The sequence below is a fragment of the Phoenix dactylifera genome, chromosome 16, assembly GCF_009389715.1.
Source record: "Phoenix dactylifera cultivar Barhee BC4 chromosome 16, palm_55x_up_171113_PBpolish2nd_filt_p, whole genome shotgun sequence".
In the NCBI taxonomy this organism is placed as follows: Eukaryota; Viridiplantae; Streptophyta; class Magnoliopsida; order Arecales; family Arecaceae; genus Phoenix; species Phoenix dactylifera.
In genome coordinates, this window is record NC_052407.1 from 4,470,025 (window position 1) to 4,481,999 (window position 11,975).

General features: G+C 36.7%; 1 protein-coding gene across 1 annotated transcript; it reads right to left on the bottom strand.

Moving 5' to 3' along the window:
* Positions 1 to 918: 918 nt before the first annotated feature.
* Positions 919 to 6,344, bottom strand: LOC103723417 (stem-specific protein TSJT1). The gene is made up of 4 exons (XM_008814326.4): positions 6,061 to 6,344; positions 3,665 to 3,905; positions 1,442 to 1,562; positions 919 to 1,333 (listed from the first exon to the last, which is right to left on the bottom strand). Exons 1-4 carry the CDS (start codon positions 6,264 to 6,266, stop codon positions 1,146 to 1,148), a joined length of 756 nt encoding a protein of 251 aa, XP_008812548.2. The 5' UTR covers positions 6,267 to 6,344; the 3' UTR covers positions 919 to 1,145.
* Positions 6,345 to 11,975: the final 5,631 nt, after the last annotated feature.

Genomic DNA, 11,975 nt, shown 5'->3' on the forward strand with positions numbered 1-11,975 from the left:
ACCTCTACTCATGCTGCTGGTGATCAGCAAGAGCAGAACTGAAGTCACAACCGAGATTATGGATTCTCTGAATGCAGATATGCATACATGCGCATAGACAAAGTGGGTACATTTTAGCATCAAAGAGGTGATTCAGATAGGGGCACATCATCATTCGCAAGCAAAAGAAAACCAGAAGCATAAGAGAATTTCAGCACTCCTAATTAAATTTAGTTTTCATTAACCACCACAACTGGAATACATGTTAAACTGTAAGGAAGAACCAGATGTCCAAAAAAATCTAACAATCCTGCAGTCTTATTTTCTACTGTTAACTGTCACTGCCTTAAATGCCCTCATCTTCTACCCGTCAGAAACTTGCATATATCATCGACTCCAAAAAAGATCATGTTTCACGCAAGGGTTCTTAGATTTCCACTGAGTGTGCCAATACCTCCATTTTAACAAACATTATGGAACACCATCAAAATTAGCAATAAAAACAGAGTCATAGTAAATGAAAATACTACAACTAGAACACAGTCAAACTGCAAAATGTCACTCAGGTTAGTAAAATATTAGTTGGATGGTAACTCCATTTCCTTAATTCCCATCATAAATCCACCAGCAGGCATCTTCATTAGCCATGGAAGCATCAATGCAAGCATCAGCTTGACACCCCACTTCCACCAAAACAATGCATGCAAGTGTAGCTATTTGTACTGCTCAAGTCTTCCTTTACACCTTTCAAACTTTATTTTGGTTTGCGAGAAACAAGCTATAAAATACAATTAAGCTAGACAATCACTTTCAGAAGATCATATTCAATGACCAATAACGTATTTTTCTTAATTCTATTCGGTTCACCTCAGGTACCTCTGAGAATAAGATACATGGAAGCATATGCATTATTCAGTAGGTACAACAATCTACAAGGCATGGTTGTAAGAGTCTTCAATAAACATTTTCATTTCCAACATGAATATGGGAGAATGATAAGTGATCCAAAGGATAGAGTGGACTCATGTAAAGCCCAAAATTTATTGCAATAAGGTCCTCATCTATGCATTAAACATTTTGTTAAAGATCCAGAAAATCAAAGCATAGATCATTATTATTACGAAACGCAAAAGCATAAAAAGCCCAGTTGAATGGTACTTCATAGATTAGTAGTGAGAAGACCAGTTTGCAGCACTGCCAACCCTCGGCATGCTTGATTCCTTCTTAGTTTGGGCATCAATCTCATATGTAGCACCGCAAACCTCGCCTTTGCTGTCAACCCTGGGCATGAGCTTCACCTCATTCAGGGGATGTTCAAAACTCCGCAGTCCCCCAGAGGTTGTGAAGAAGCAACCTGGTTGAAACATAAAAAAATTAGGAAGGGCCATATATTGAACAGGAAAAAGAAGCCTATTATCGGACTTGATAGATTTATTATCTCCAATTGTTTTCTGGATTATACCTTTCGGGAATGATGCAAATGATTTCCCACAGCCTTTTTTAATGACATCCACATCATCAGAAAGAACAAGATGGCCTCCTGAATCAGTTCCCCAGTAAAAGGGAACGCTACCATCAGCATCCTGTATAAAAACAAAACAAAATCCACTGGGAGGTCGAGAACTGATTCAAATAAACTGAATCAACTCACACAAATAATACCAACAAGTGGCATGCAGATGGTATGAAAGTTCAAAATATGAAGCTTTTTTTTCCCTTTCTCAAGTGGGTTACATTTAGTGACCCTTTCTATAATGTCCAACATTACTTAAAAGAGCGAAAAGAAACCTACATGAGTAATCTGTCGCGTCCAAAGAGTATCAGCAACTTACACACGGCTAGGGGACATTCATGACAGATACTGAACTATAATACCATGCTCCATGGATAATTCATAGCCATATTTTGTTTCCGGAAATACATTACACATAACAATCATGAATACACACCATTATTCTTGTGCCACTTATAGAAGAATGCAAAAAGATTGTATAACTATTTGATTTTTCATTCTTCTAATCCAACTCTTATCAAATATTAGGATGATTTTAATTTACAAGGCACCAATGCATGTATATTTCACTGCCACAAATTTGGTCCTAATTTTATAGAAATGTCTACATAAGTAGACTTAAATTTTCCACAATTTTTATTATTGAGAACTCTAAAATAACTGTTTTTTATTGGAATATCACCACATAATGCAAAAGCATGTATACATAATTTAAATAGCCTAAGAACTTAAAAGACCACCAAGAAATAGGTACAATCATACCTTTCTATACTCTTAAGCCAAGATGAGACAATAAATACGATTCCTTAATTCAAACTTAGAAAGAAAGTTAACAAAGAGGATACTTCCTTATAATTGCCAACATCCTAAGCCATGTTCTAGTAACTGCATCTCTTTCTATTATCTCTAGATTTCTCTCTCTCTATGAATTGCACAAACTTTGCTTGTAATTGATCAGATAAGTATCTTCCAGAGAGAATTAGAAATCACTAATCAGGGGGAACTTGAAAGAGGCCCCAATGCAGCAAGGTATACGAAAATAGAGAAGTGCAGCAAATATGGGAGTATAAGAAGAAAAAAGAAATCAAAGTGGGCATTTGATCCCCATGACACTCCAGTGAAAGATTTGAAAGACCAGGGATGAACTTAAAACGAACTCTAAGTAATCAAAGTTCAAATATTCATTCAGAACTTTGCTAATTCTAGTTGCCAACTAAACCAAGGAAAGTCCAGCTCTGGAAATTGAAAAACACATGAATTACTTTACCTAAGATATGCTGTACCGGCCTGAACCAAACGGTACAGAGCATACTGTTCCATATCGGTTCAGTACCGATACACGGTATGGGTAGCGTATCGACATCCGGTATGCCAAAAAAAATTCATACCGTACCATACTAATACTGTACTAGTGTGGCACTAGTACAGAATCCAGTATCGAAACGGCGAACCTTGACTTTACTCATGACCTATCTTCTATTTCTCTCTTTAAAGAAAAAAAAAACACACTCTAATATTCATTCAGAATTTTACTAACTCCAATTGCCAAATAAACCAAGGGAAGCCCATCTCCAGAATGTGAAAAGCTCCTGAATTAGTTTACCCATGACCTATTCTTCCATTTCTCTATATAACTCTCTATCAATAGTCACTATGGCTTGTATCTCCAATACTAATGTGGTGTCATGTTACTCAGCTTCTATCAAGCCAGATAGGTATGGATGACCCTCTCCCCATTAGCTTAAGCATTTAGGGTCAATTAATTACTCAGCATGGTATCAGAGCGCAAGTTTGGTGAACTTTGGAAGTTTGAATCCCCCTCCATGCTAATTCTGGTCACCATGCTAATCCCCCCCTCCATGCTATTTATTTAATTATCCCCGTTATTGTCTTGACTCATTCCGGTCACCATGTTATCTTGACTTATTTCGGTCATTGTGGCCTCTCCACCTGCATGGTCCGAGCTGCATGTGAGGGGGCGGTTTTAAGCTTGATATACATTATTAACCCTTTTTCTATTAGCTTAAGCTTTTGGATTCAATTGGTTAGTTAACAAATTCCATACTGGTTTGCATTATAACCTTTTGTCTTGTCGGATAAATAACTAAATTAGACATTAAAAATTTAAAAAGAAAGATAGTAAAATAGACACCGGTTATAGGGTTTACTCACAGCAGCAATAAAGGTGGATTTTGCTGAGCAATCAAACAGAATGAATGCAAATTTTCCACTAAGATCTCTCACAACTTGGTCTGCAGGATAAGGTCCTCTGTCCCTTAAAGATCTGTAAGCTTCAATTACAATAATAACTTCATTAGCAGTCTTGTTCAATCCATACTGTTGTTTCAAATGAGCAATATTCCCAATGTGTCCTTGAAACAAGCAATATATATCATCCACGGCAGCAAATAATCTGCAGAGAAAGACAAAGCAAATGAAAAAGTAAAAAAAGGTTAATATGTTGCAGGTGAGAACTAAGTGATGCAAGAAAATTACAAAGGAAGGATGTGGAGATTGCCTTGGAAGATCCTTGACATAGTTAAAAAGAGTGAAATAGAGATTCAAGAAGGAGTTCTTTTTTAAAAAAAAGACAGAGGACAAACATGAAATTTAGACCATCGCATTAGACAAGTTCTAATGACTGAAATTGAGAGAAAGACAACTAATCCCTGTTTTACAAGAACAATAAGAAAACTCAGTCCTTTGTATAAGATCTACCACTTACTTGTCCTTTGTATCAATCATTCACTAATGAAATGTAATGGTGGATATTTGTTTCCATTAATATATAAGAAATAAGAAACTACTGTGAATTTTACAAAAAAAAGGGCACAAGAACTGCGGTGCACCACTGGCATGACAAGAACTGCCTCCTATATTCTCAGTACCACCAGAAATGACACAAGAAGGCAGGTCATCAGACCAAGCAATAGTCGACCAAGCTCAGTCTTCCAATATCAATATATTATTTCATAGCAATCACATAGTATTAGATATTCATAAAAGTTATGAACTAGACCACCTCATGATAAATGTTCATACCACAGACCGGTATAAGTAATATCAGATTCAAAGACTACCCCATGAGAATTTGCAAAATCAATTAGATGTCTAATTTAAATGGTTTGACAAATAACTCAGAACATTAAGAGACCTGCAAATGGCAATATCAAGAGATCCTACACTTCGCTTGATGGTGCAAGACAGACCAACTGGCAACCAGTTTTGTAACCAGTAACCAAAAATTGCAATAACATCTACCACTGCTAAATGCATCTATTAGAACAGCACTTAAAACATATACTCTGCCATTTGTCAGATGGTAAAAAGCAGAACAACATAGCTAGGAAACTCAGTAGAGATGCAGGACAGTGAGGCTCAATATTTAATCAGTAAAACAAAAAATGGCTTGATTTGTTTCTGCAACATAATTAATTAATGGGTCACAACTCCTCAACTGGAGTATAAATAATATTGACAATGCTATTATTATGAGCAATTCTCAGTTTTAAGGCTGAAAGCTTGAGTTTTAAAGGAGATATTGCAAATTTATTTTGTAAAAACTAAATTTACTGGTCCGCCAAGCTGGCATTGGTGCGAAAGCCAATTGAAGTTCAACCCCTTGCTCCATACCATCATGAACGAAACATGACTGGTGTTTCGGACAATATTTGATAGAAGTCCCAAACCAAATGTTCTCGGTGGAATCAACATGCCTCAAGCTTTGAACCAATTAATCTTCTTTGAACGATGTGGAAAATTTAGTACTTCATCCATAACTGCTCCACCTAGCAATCTTAAATTTGCCAATGTTGTTTTGTTATTATGTTTAAATTGGATACCATCTAGTTTTAATACTCCATTCAAACACAAATCTGATCATTAAGAATATAATAGGAGACTTGATATTACAATTTCTACAACTGATGCAAATCTGCAATCTAATTGCTCCGCAACTTCACGTCAATTAAGATTATGTTTCGACCTAGAGCTACCAACATATACCCAAAATAAAATATAACAATATTTAAGTTTATATGAAAAAACCTTTCATCTTAATTTTGAGGGAACAAAAACTATTTCAGTCTCCCACCAGGCTTTTCATATAAAATCAAGAGATTAAAAACAATTCCTCACAACTCGGACCCTATATAAACGATGGCATAGTCATTAACAATATCTAAGAATTACTATTAATAGCCGATCGATGTCCCTTTGTCCATTCCATGCGCAATCAATGTTTACTAAAGGTAGCTCCACACAATTAGCACATAATAATCGATAAAATTGAAATTTTAAAGCAACAATTAGTTCAAAATAGAGGGGGAAAAATGCACCCATCGATCAAGAGATAACAAATATACTTAAAATCTTCGAAAAAAAAAGAAAACTTCTATATTTTAGTTTCAACTTGCAGCATAATCAAGAGACTGCCCAGAAGACATTTGTTCCCAATTATTTCATGCCGGAAAAAAAATGATTTTGATGATTTCCCAGATTAAAATTAAAGAAAGACCACACGCATTTCTTCTTCTTCTTCTTCTTTTCTCTTTTGTTTTTATAATTACCTGGGGAGAAGGGGGTTCTGCTTCTCAGTAGTGTACGCCATGGCGCCAGAAGAGCCGAGTCTCATGGTCACCGCCCCCTCGCGAGTGGCCGAGAAGTGCTCCACCAGCGAGGCCACTCCGCCGACGCCCTTCTCCCCCGGCCCGGATTCCATGTTCTCCAGCCCCTCGGGGCACTTCGCCACCGTCCGATCAAACACCGCCAGCATCCTCGACCGTCGATCCGATCCACCCGAAACTCCGAAATCTCTCTGCAACACCCCACCCCCTCCTCGGCCCCCCTCAGAATTGATATATAATTTGAACGGCTTGCAGGGAGGATGTTGAATTTCCAAATACACCCTTGCACGTGGACGCATATAGCTGCTGGATCGAAGGGTTTGGGAGAGAAAAAAGCGAAATTATTAGGGTAAAAGAGAAAAGATAGTGGACGGATTTGATCTTGCACGTTAATGCGGAGTTGCATTGGGATCAGATGATGTGGAAGTCCGGAAGGGTCGAGAATTAAAAAAGAAAAAGGTTCTGCCCACTGACCACCGGCACCGCCCAATTCCGACCGTTCTTTTAGACTATTTTTCTACTCAACCCTATGGCATCATGACGACTGGACGGTGAGATGAGGGCGGCGTAGGCAAATGAATATCTAGAGCTTTATTTATAAGCAGAAAGGCAGGTCAAAAAATTATATAAATATATATATTTGTATTAATCACTAGTGTAATTTGTGCTAAATCCGTGTATTGCTGGCATGGCATTAAAAAATGGTAAATTGTAAGTACAATTTAGAGCATGAATCAATTAATAATGACCCAGCATATGGAGTTAGAACTAAAATCTTATGACTAACCTCTTTTATTAAAATAAATATATTTTTTTTTTTAATTTAGAGGGAGTAAGGGAAGGAGGCCTCCTTACATTATAACTACCAAAGTCTAAATTCTTGTATAACTTTTTTTGGTTGCTAAGTAGCAGGATAAGACCATTCTAACATCTACAATTTCCTACAATTAAAAATTTTAAATAATAATTTTTTGTTTAAAGGCAAAATTAGGTGAGGTTGCAATTTTGATTTATTATCCAAAAAAAGCTAAGCTTTGCCTATTATTCTCTCATGATGGCATCTCATGAAATAATCTCACATAGAAAAAGAAAATCAAACATTTTTAATTAGGACTTTGTTAACCTGTTGCAATTCTTTGTTTAATAATTAGAGATTAGAAATCCTGAATCATGCATCTCTTTATTATTATGCTTGAATAATTACATGTAGGTGGGTCTACTTTCATTTCTTTTAAAAATTAAAAATTTGCTAATAGTTTATATAACACGCAGGATTTCATCCAAAATGGCTAACCGGAAGGTATTATTTAAGTTCTTTAGCTCTGTATAAGTGCACAAGATTTCCTCGGCGAAAAATCGATGTGGGACTAAACACACGTCCTACGGGTCCTCACATATTACCTCCGTTTAAGCCCTGATGTCCTCGTCAGGCTAAGGGTTCAAATCTAATCACAACACCACGATCGGCTCATGGTCAGTCCTAATGAATCCGTGCTGTAGTGTCTCTTAGTTCACATAAGTTATGGGATGAGTCCGCTTTGATATCATTTGTAACCACCTAGGACCTCACCCAAAATGGCTAGCCGAAAGATATTATTTGGGTTCCTTAGTCGTGTATAAGTGCACAAAATCTTTTCGGCAAATAAACCGATGTGAGACTAAACATACGCCCGCACGGGTCCTCACAATTTATCTATGGCCTTCTTATCTTTTAAGAGTTGGTGAAATCTCTATGTCCTACTATTTTAGTAAATAATAATAATTTCTATTTCATATTACCATTCATCCCTTTTAGTTATACTATTTAGGACTTTATGTATGGTAGGCGTAAGTGGAATGCGGCTTCCCAATGAAAGTCTATATTTTGTGGTAGAATAGGGATGAATAGATATGACAATATAACCGTGAAAAATGACAAGAAGGGGAATATGTCTAAACAATACTCTTGTTTTAAGAATAATGATATTCAAACCCATTTTTTCTCAACAATTTCATTCTACATTGTGTGATAAAGGGATTGGTGGTGAAGCAGCAGCCACCTGGTCCCACGTGGAATACCATCAATGTTGAAAAGTTTTTCTTAACAATGTAGCTTTTTTCATATTTAATATAGATTAATTATAATGAACACGATAAATGCACGTGACTACTACTAAAAATTTTAGATATAGAATAATTTTATAAAGATTGTAGTGTGAAGCAACATATTTCTGTTATGAAATTATTTAAAATATATTTGGTACTCACGTGATGGTATGAAAAGAATTATGAGTGTTTTTCTGCTCTAGCATTTGTCAGCAAAAAAAATGTTAAAAAATTGAAAAACTAGCTCGAGTTGTTTGGATTGTAGTTAATCTTGTTATATTTTTTGAAAATGCTCTCTCTTTCTCTCCGCTTTTGCTACAAGATATAATATAGGAAAGTAGGTGCGGGAGATATTTCATAAACTCAAACAAAAGTATAAATGTCAAACCAGATATTCATATAGGATCATAAACTCAAACAAAAGTATAAATGTCCAAACCAGATATTCATACTTTAAATATCAAATTTTATAGTTTTCTCTTTAACTTTTGTGTGTGAGAGAGAGAGAGACCTACCCATATTATTATTAATTAAGTCTCATAACTTGGAGATGCACCACCTAAGATTTGAATCTAGAACATTTGGTTGCTACCTAGAGAGGAATAGTGCATAAGCCCCATTTTTCTCCCTCTTTTAAACAACAAAAATTTGCCCAATAGCTCCATTTTTAAATTTGAAATTTTCAAGAAGTTGAGAAGTATAAGAGATGGTTAATATCCTCCTACAGCAATCTTAAAAGCTTACCAATATTACCAATGCCTACAAACTTTAAAACACTTGTTATCTAGCCTAACCAAACTGTTCAGCACCAAGGATACATACATACATAGATATATTGGGAACCAAATGCCACATCGTTGTGCATGACAACTATCGTGCGTCTAGCTTTAGTATTTTCAGGAATGACTAAGATCAAGAACTCAGATGTTAATATAGGCACTTTGTAGATGGAAGCTCATTAGGGAAGACTAGAAAGAAATATCGACATGGTTAATGAAGAGGAGGTGGTAGGTTCTAGTGCCTTTAGTTTATTGGAACGTAACAGCTGGAATTGTGCAAATATATTTGCCAAAGATTGCAATGCAAAGCTTAAGATTTTCCATCATGCTCAGTCTAGGATGTAATTATATTATAAAAGTTGAATGATGATAGAGAGGAGAAGAGAATCCATTTGGAATCCACCTATATTGGAAGCTTGTTGCTACATTAACAGATAATATGAATAAGATTGTGGCTGATCCATGATAACAAAATACTTGATTATCTCTAACATTATAAGGTTTTTCTACTCTCTCTTTACATATAAGGTGGTGAGAAGATATGATTAAGGTTCTAAGGTTTAATTGTACTGTAAAACTATGAATGTTAGAATAATTTTAGGGATCACATAACAACCTACATCACTCATAATATTTTTCTTTATCAACGTGATTCTGGATCAGCCTATATTAGTTTTCTTTGTTAGCATAATTTTGTTAGAATGATTTTAGGATCACATTGACAACCTGTATCACTTATAATATTTTAATTGTTAGTAGGATCTTATATCAGTCTATATTATTTTCCATGTATGGAGTCTGTACATGAGTATATATAACCCCTGAGATGTACCGAATATAAAGCAACAGAGAAATTAAAATTACTTTTCTCTTTCTCTTTTTCTTTTGTTTTCTCTACTTCCGCAAATATTTCAACATAGTACTAGAGCCACTGATCACGTAACCTGCTGCCATCATCTCTTCCGCTTTTGTTGCGGTCATCTTCGTTGCTCATCAGATCCTCTGTTTCTCCTGCCTCATTTGGGGGGGTAGCCGGGGCTCTAGCTTCGGCAGCTTTCAAAGTCCCCTTCTTTAAATCTGAGAGAAATCTAGCTTTTTCTTTTTCTTCATCTTTATTGTGATCGGGAAGAGATGCTGACCCTAGCCTACGTAGGTCCTACAGTCACCCCTCCTGGCTATGCCTTCGCTTGAGATGCCTCTCTTCCCACACCAGGACCACTTTTTAGCGACGCTGCGATGGCGGCGGCCCTCAAACATGTTTCCCTCGTAGTCCATACGCCTCATGCACTATTCAAGCCCACCTCTTCACCTCCGAGTACTGGAGAAATAAAGAGGGAAGATAGGGAATCCCTAACTCCCCATCCTCTCTTCGATCTAATTCCACCCTCAAATCTATCCATCGTGGAAGCCTCTAGTGGTCTGGCGAGCGTGGGATTCAATCCTCTACAGTCTTATCGGACGAGGACACGCCGGCTCCACCGAAGATGAGAGAGTTAAGCTCCCTGAGCACTTGCTTCTAGTGCTCATGTTCCTCTGTGCCAAGCAAGGACACGCCGGGGCCATCGAAGATGAGGGAGTTAAGCTTTCGAGTACCTGCTTCTAGTGCTCTTGTTCCTCCATCGAGGTGGCAGGTGGCGGCGCCTAGGGGAAGCCCTGGAGGTCGATGGTGGTGGCCATAAGGCCTCCATCATAGAGGCATTGTTGTCGGTCCACAGGTTCATCTAGGGCGCAACAATGCTTGGACTCCTTCACATTAACGAGATTTGGCCAGCGGGGTAACCATGGTATCCTCACCTCTGAGACAGGACCAAAGCTGCCCCAGGCTCCTTTATCATCCAGTTCGAGATCTCTTGCTTTTCTTTCATGGTGTTTTTATCTACGAGCATCGTCGAGCTTCGGTTGTCTTCTCTCTGAGATCTATCCTTGCTGCAACTGTCATCTTTTTTGTGTCTTCTCGCTGCTACATCATCAAGTAAGTCAATCAACCACATTGACAGACATGTCAGTCTGTCACGTCAATTAGACAAATAGTCTGTCATATCGATTTCTGAGTTGTTATGTCAACTCCAAATCTATTATATTAGCTTTTGAGCTACTACTCCAGCTCATCTAATATGTCAGTTTTCGGTATATTTGTGATGCATGTTCCAACTCAAGTTGACACGTATAGTACTATCTGAGTTAAGAGAGGATGTTTGAATGATTTTAGGGATTATGTAAACAATCTGCATCGCTCATAATATTTTTTTTATCAGCGTGATTCTGTGTCAACCTATATTAGTTTTCTTTGTTAGCATAATTTTATTAGAGTGATTTTAGGGATCAAATGATAGCTTGTATCACCTATAATATTTTTATTGTTAGTGAGATCCTATATCAGCCTATATTATTGTCTATGTATGGAGTCCGCACACGAGTATATATAACCCCTGAGATGTACTGAATATGAAACAACAGAGAAATAAAAATTATTTTTTCCCTCTCTCTCTCTCTTTTATTTTTTTATTTTTCTCTTCTTTTGCAATTATTTCAATAATTTGGTTAAGAAAGTTGATGTTTATGTATTTACGGTCTCAAAGTTTCTCAAGTCGAGATTCTCTCTAGTTAAGGATTAAACAACAGGGGTCTAGTCCAGCATCACCAAGCCTAGTGTATTCTGGGATAGCTGGTGATTGATTTGAGCCTGTGAGATTCGTACCCCATGCTCTATGCCTACCCTAATCAGACAACTTTAATCTTGATAAAAGAAAATACCAAATGATAAATGAAGATGCCATATTTATTTTAATCTCATATTTATTAAATTAAATATAATCCTGAAAGATAAATGAATATGAATTAGACTTAAGGCCTGTTTGATAAAGCTTTTGGTTTGCCAGAAAGCACTTTCTGAACCTTTAAAAGTACTTTTGATGAAATAGAAATATTTGGTAATATATCGGAAAGCTATTTTAGCTTTGCCAGAAAGCTAAAACCGCTTTTTGGAAGGAGCTC

What these genes read in the sequence shown, in the direction of transcription:
- LOC103723417 (XM_008814326.4), bottom strand. Translation starts at nt 6,266, where the DNA reads ATGCTGGCGGTGTTTGATCGGACGGTGGCGAAGTGCCCCGAGGGGCTG. An exon ending in CAGAACCCCCTTCTCCCCAG is followed by an intron (nt 3,906 to 6,060) that starts GTAATTATAAAA and finishes CTTTCTCTGCAG; the next exon opens with ATTATTTGCTGCCGTGGATG. An exon ending in AATCCACCTTTATTGCTGCT is followed by an intron (nt 1,563 to 3,664) that starts GTGAGTAAACCC and finishes GTTTTTATACAG; the next exon opens with GATGCTGATGGTAGCGTTCC.